The sequence below is a fragment of the Erythrolamprus reginae genome, chromosome 1, assembly GCF_031021105.1.
Source record: "Erythrolamprus reginae isolate rEryReg1 chromosome 1, rEryReg1.hap1, whole genome shotgun sequence".
Lineage (NCBI taxonomy): Eukaryota > Metazoa > Chordata > Lepidosauria > Squamata > Dipsadidae > Erythrolamprus > Erythrolamprus reginae.
In genome coordinates, this window is record NC_091950.1 from 377781589 (window position 1) to 377788564 (window position 6976).

A 6976-nucleotide genomic window follows, 5' to 3' on the forward strand; every position below is an offset into this window, starting at 1 on the left:
AAGAATTGGAACTCCAAACTTGTTCATAGTTGCAAGATTTTGGTCACAGCATTTGTGCAGATAACAAATGGGAAAACTAAGAGTACTAAGATTGGAAACTTTCATTTGAAGTTTCAACAGTGGTATTATTTGAACTGCCTGGGTTGCTTCAGAAGTATGGCTAGTTTTCATTGCACTACATTGCTGTGTGAGAATAACATCCTGCAGTGAAAAGAAACATAGAAACATAGAAGACTGACGGCAGAAAAAGACCTCATGGTCCATCTAGTCTGCCCTTATACTATTTTCTGTATTTTATCTTAGGATGGATATATGTTTATCCCAGGCATGTTTAAATTCAGTTACCAACCACGTCTGCTGGAAGTTTGTTCCAAGGATCTACTACTCTTTCAGTAAAATAATATTTTCTCATGTTGCCTTTTATCTTTCCCCCAACTAACTTCAGATTGTGTCCCCTTGTTCTTGTGTTCACTTTCCTATTAAAAACACTTCCCTCCTGAACCCTATTTAACCCTTTAACATATTTAAATGTTTCGATCATGTCCCCCCTTTTCCTTCTGTCTTCCAGACTATACAGATTGAGTTCATTAAGTCTTTCCTGATACGTTTTATACTTAAGACCTTCCACCATTCTTGTAGCCCGTCTTTGGACCCGTTCAATTTTGTCAATATCTTTTTGTAGGTGAGGTCTCCAGAACTGAACACAGTATTCCAAATGTGGTCTCACCAGCGCTCTATATAAGGGGATCACAATCTCCCTCTTCCTGCTTGTTATACCTCTAGCTATGCAGCCAAGCATCCTACTTGCTTTTCCTACCGCCCGACCGGTAGCAGTTTAAAAAAACAATCAACAGATGGAAACTGCCTCGCCTTGATATAGCATCGTCCTTTGCAGTGAAAAAGCACGAGAATGCTTTTAAAATGTTATATATCAGAGGTCTCCGACTTTGGCAACTTTAAGACTTGTGGACTTTAACTCCCAGAGTTCCTCAGTCAGCTTTGCTTTCCACAAGTCTTAAAAGTTGTTAAGGTTGGAAACCCCTGTTCTATATAAGGGTTTCTCATTTGACAGCAGATTAATTGCTGAGGTTTTGGTTATATTAATAATTTTCTGATACATATTACTAATCAAAGTTCCAAGAGTCTTGTTCTTTAGCTAATTGTTTCCGATCGAAATTTCTAGGAATGAATTCTGACTGGTTATTCTGTGATAATCAAACTGTTCCAGGTCAAGCTTAATTGAGGTTAATTGGCATGGGTGGTTTTTTTCCTTTTTCTGATTTTCAGATTCAGATATTGATGCTGCTACTGCCATGATGCTCTTGAATACTTCCATTGAACAAGACATTTTAGATTGTAAGTACGATGAACCTGTCCTCTTTTCAAAGAATACATTTTTAAAACTGTGTCTAAGATTAAGCAATTGGCAGTTTGATAGAGAAAGCCAAGTTTTAAAATTGCTATGGACCCGGGAAAGTTATTTAAAGATGTAAAATCTCCCTCAAGCTTTTTTTGATTCCTAGTATAGACATATCTAGGAGGCTTTCTTGGCAAATAAACAGAAGTTTTTTTCCAAAAACACCTTATTGTGTTTTCTTCAACTTATCAGATTACTTAAAGCTTTAGTAATTTCACCCCTTATGTGACCCTGACCTTGAAACCAACCAAAATGATTTGAAAACAGCAACTAAAAGATTCTGGGATTGTTTAAAGGAAACAGGATGGAAGTCATGTAGCATTTTCTAAACAAGGGGATGGAGAAAGATTTAAAGAAAGGTTTTAAAAAAGAAAGGTTGGGGGGACCTCATGGAAGAGTCTTCTCTGTGGTGACTCTGATCCTCTGGAACCACCTGCCCCCAGAAATCTCCACCCTACCGATCTTACGGAAAGCCGTTAAGACCTGACTTTTCCAGCAGGCCTGGAATTAGGTTGATTGCAAGTATGTATGTTTTTTTTATGTCATTACTGTTTTATTGTATTGTTGATTTTTATTATTAGATTTTAACTGTTTTTATTGTTGTATCTATTCCTACTGTTAGATGCTCAGAGTCCATTTTGGAGTGAGCGGCATATAAATAACAATAAATAAATAAAGCACCTTTTGTTACACCAGTTACATCTCGGCTGTTACTTGTTTTTTACTGGTAGCGGAAGAAGTCTTTTATTCCCCCTCCTTTTCTTCTTCCATAACTCAGAACTCAGGATCATCCACTGAAAGTAATAGGCAGGAGATTCCTGGAAACTGAAATCCCTTCTCACATAGTTGTATTACTTTATGGAATTAGGAGCCACAAGGTATACAAAGTCCATTACCTTCAATAATTTACCTTCAAGACAACGAGACACAAGAACAGTTTTTTCCCGAACGCCATCACTCCACTAAACAAATAATTCCCTCAACACTGTCAGACTTTCTACTAAATCTGCACTTCTATTCTACTAGTTCTTCTCATCATTCCTTTCACCCATTTCCTCCCATGTTGACTGTATGACTGTAACATGTTGCTTTTATCCTAAGATTTTTCTTAATATTGCTTCTTCATTGCTTATTTGACCCCTATGACAATCATTAAGTGTCGTACCACATGATTCTTGACAAATGTATATTTTATTTTATGTATGCTGAGAACATATACACAAAGACAAATTCCTTGTGTGTCCAATCACACTTGGCCAATAAAATTCTATTCTATTCTATTCTAATTTCAGAGGAGTGTTAGAAAAATTCATGGAGAACTATTCTGTTAACAGCATGCTTGTGGGAGATACCATATTTTCCTGAAAGGTCTATTTTTTTTTGAACCCTGAAATAAGCGCTTGGCCTTATTGCCATGCACTCAAAAGCCCTTTTGGGCTTATTATCAGAGGATGTCTTATTTTGGGGAAAATAGGGTAGTAGGCCTCCAGGTTTCAGTTGAAGGCTGCATTGGCATAGATAGCTATTGCCCTTATTGTCAGTTTCACCAAGGAACTGCTTTCTGGGAATCAGGATGCTGGATAAGATGCCTCTGTTGCAGGTATGGAGCAACAGGTACACTTATGGCTGTTGCACCACACTGTGATCATGTGAATTAAATTCAGGTGCTTGGCAACCTGCCCACGTTTGCAAATGGTTGCATTTTCCTATGGCCATGATTTGCAATGTTTTGCCAATTTCTGGCCATAAACACCTATTGAGGCAACTAAATTTGCTTGATGACCCCTGTAAAAATTGTCATAAAGTCAGATCCAACTTGACTTACGGCTGCAATGACTTAACGACAGAAATTCCAGTGTCTAGTTGTGGTTGTAAGTTGACGATTACCTATATTTCAGAATATTTGCAAGATACTCATTTACACTGCCAATAAAGTTTTACAGCATTTCCACGCAATCTATTGATTGGAAAAGTGATGCGTGTGTGTATGTGTGGAATATTTCTGTTGTGGCCTATCGGCTACTGGCTCTTCTGGCAGGTAAATCAGAGGTGGAAGAGTCAGGTCAGCATCAAGGCCACCTGGGAACTCCGAGGGAGGACAGGGAATGGAGCTGGCACACAGAGAGAGAGACAGAGGCGGAATCTGGGCCATCCGTCAGCCCTCAGTTGGAGAGTAAATGGCCCCCAGGTCTGGAGGTGCCTGATGAAGAAGAGGAACAGCTGGGTCCAGTGCCTGATGCGTGGATGCGCAGAAGGCAGAGGAGAGGAGAGCAGTGGAAATCTGGGGGCCGATCCTTGGGAAGGAAGAGCCACCGCTACTAGCGAAGCCCCACCCCAGCTCTGGGGATAAAAGGGAGGGGCGGAGATGAATCGATGTGGCGGACAACTATTTGTCTCCCGGTTGGATGAACTTGTTAGCCTGTAATGAGAGAGAAACTTTTTGCCGGGGCTTCTCGGGCGTCTAATAAAGGAATATTTGAGTTAACTTCACAGGGTTTGTTATGTTTGGGGAGCTGGATCAGAATAGAATAGAATAGAATTTTATTGGCCAAGTGTGATTGGGCACACAAGGAATTTGTCTTGGTGCATATGCTCTCAGCGTACATAAAAGAAAAAGATACATTTGTCAAGAATCATGTGGTACAATATTTAATGATTGTCATAGGGGTCAAATAAGCAATGAAGAAACAATCAATATTAATAAAAATCTTAGGATACAAGCAACAAGTTACAGTCATACAGTCCTAAGTGGGAGGAAAAGGATGATAGGAATGATGAGAAAAACTAGTAGAAATAGAAGCGCAGATATAGTAAAAAGTCTGACAGTGTTGAGGGAATTATTTGTTTAGTAGAGTGATGGGGTTCGGGGGAAAACTGTTCTTGTGTCTAGTTGTCTTGGTGTGCAGTGCTCTGTAGCGACGTTTTGAGGGTAGGAATTGAAACAGTTTATGTCCAGGATGCGAGGGGTCAATACATTTTTCCCCCCGCTCTCTTTTTGACTCGTGCAGTATACAGGTTCTCAATGGAAGGCAGGTTGGCAGCAATTGTTTTTTCTGCAGTTAAATTAAACTTTTCTGCCGAACAATTAAAAGAGGAAGGGATTAAGATCTTTATCCACTTACAGTTAACGCTTTGGTTTCAATCAGCGCTTTACTCCCAAACACTGTCCCTGATAAGTTGTTGCTAGTGAGAGAAAGATGGTTGCCCATCCCTTTGTTAGTTAGATCCACTAGGTCTTTTCTTAAAGATTACATGCATGTCTAGCAAGTCACTTGTTTCTAGACTGAGCAGAATTATTATTAATACTATGATTAGGTTCAATTTTCAAATAAAGTGGTAACGGAACTTGTGAAAATTAATTGAGCACCGAGGAAAGGGATGGAGCAGTTGAGATGGTAAAATATTTAGTCAATGCCCTGGAAACCAGAAAAAGAGGAGCCAAAAGTGAAAGCGGGGAAAGAAGAGGTTGTGTGTGATGAACAAGAGAGGGAGAACAATCAAATAACACAGCAACATATTCCATACCTGATGCTGTCCACAAATTGAACTTCAATTTCCATAATTCTTCAGGCGGCAGAACTATTGTACACGCTGTCTGGGGAAGTAGAAGCCCAATACCCTTAGAGAATACTTGGTTGATTTACATAATGAAAAATATTCCAGAAATGAATGATCTAAAATTCCAGCTAAGAAATAAACACAGGGAAAGAAAGGGTCTCATTCCTATTTTGAGCTGGGTTTTAATTGAATCCTTTCCTTGTGTTTTAAATGTGGAAACATTTTATTTATTTATTTTATTTTATTTTATTTACTTTATTTATTTTATTTTATTTATTTTATTTTATTTTAATTATTTTATTTGAATTTTATGCCACCCAATCCCAAAGGACTCAGGGCGTCTTACAACAATATGAAATACAAAAATAATAAAAAGAAGTCAACGATACAATCTAAAACCATAAAACCTTAATTAAAAACTCATAGTTAAACTATTCAACATGCATACATACCATTATACAATTTGGCCATGATAGTTGTTAATTCATGGCCCACAGGCCTGACGGCAAAGCCAGGTCTTTGTGGCCTAATCGAAGACCAGTAGGGTGGGAGCAGAATGGACATCCATCCGGAGGGAGTTGATCCTATAGAGCCGGGGCGACAACAGAGAAGGCCCTCCCCTGTGGCCCCGCCAACCTGCATTGCTTAGTCGACGGGACCTGGAGGAGGCCAACTCTGTGTGCTCTTATTGGCCTTTGGGGGGTATGTGGCAGGAGACGGGTCCTGTAAATAGTCCGGCCCTAAGCCATGTTTTATAGGTTTATTGGACTTATTGTCTCCCTTGAATTTTCAGAAGATTTTCGGGTTTTTTTCCTTAGGTGAAAAGCCACCATCCCTCAAGCTCTCCAAGAAAAGGAAATATGGTAGCACATTCCATAACCACACCCAGGAAGAGAGTGATCCAGCGGTCCCTAACATTGACCCCAAGGAGGACCACAATTACAGTGCCAGCAGTGTGGCTGCACAGCGTTGCGCATCGCTCTCCAGCATGTCTTCCCTGTCCTCTGTCGATGATGTATACAAATTTGTCTCAGAGGCCACCCGGACAGGGAGTGACGGCAGCGAAGGATTTCAGAGTGAAGTGGACACAGATGACAACGAAGATGACGATGATTCTCTGGCAGACAGTGGTTATACTTCGCAGCCATGTGTCAGTATCATAGATGAGGCCCAACCTCATCAGAAGGTCCTGGAGGAACTCTGCCAAGAAATTGATGACGAACTCAAAGAGGCGGCTGGGTCCCTTCTTCATCTCGCTGGGATCAGCACTTGTCTTGGCTCACTAATAAGTACTGCAAAGAGCCACGCCCAGAAGAGAAGGAAAAAAAATGACAACACAGTGTGAAGATAATTGATCTATCTATATCTATATACATGTTTTATTTTTTAGGCTGGCAATATTCCTCCTTTTACCCTTTGCAAGGGAGATCAAAGCCATAAAAGGACTTTTTTGTTTGTTCTTAATTTTTGCAGATTATAATTTTACCATTTATAAAATCTTGTTTTTATTTTTAATTATAAGAGCAATTAATTTGTGCGTTGAAGGGCCAATGGAAATTGTGTGAAACGGATGAGGAAGTCTCAATAATTGTAAGGAAATGGAAAATTCATTATTATCATTGGAATGATTGATTCACATGGATATCATTGGCTGGGTCACTTTGTGCTAAAGATGTGACATGTAGGGTCCAACAGATCATTGGAGGAATGAATTGTCCTATGCACAAGGGATTCTTTAAAAAAATTGTATATTATGGAGAATTGCTTGCCATTTCCCAATATGCCTCTTCAGTTTCTAGACCTGCCAGGTTTTTGTATGATGTACCTTAGAATCCAGAGCATGATGCCATGGTCTTTCAAGACTGAAGGATGCCAATGCAAATTTAGAATAAGAGGCTAGATACAGAGTTTGATCACACTAAGGAAAACTGTCTTACTAGTTCTGAGCATTAGATACTGAATGAATGAAATATACAGTGATACCTCTACCTAAGAACACCT

General features: G+C 39.6%; 1 protein-coding gene across 3 annotated transcripts in view; it reads left to right on the plus strand.

Annotated features, from left to right (window-relative positions):
* Positions 1–6490, plus strand: part of FOXN2 (forkhead box N2) — a 62428-nt gene extending 55938 nt beyond the window's left edge. For all 3 annotated transcript variants that reach the window (XM_070734688.1, XM_070734687.1, XM_070734689.1), the window contains exons 5-6: positions 1288–1356; positions 5794–6490. In XM_070734688.1, coding sequence (XP_070590789.1) covers positions 1288–1356; positions 5794–6320 — 596 coding nt within the window. In that variant the 3' untranslated portion in view covers positions 6321–6490. The remainder of the gene's footprint in view (positions 1–1287; positions 1357–5793) is intronic.
* Positions 6491–6976: the final 486 nt, after the last annotated feature.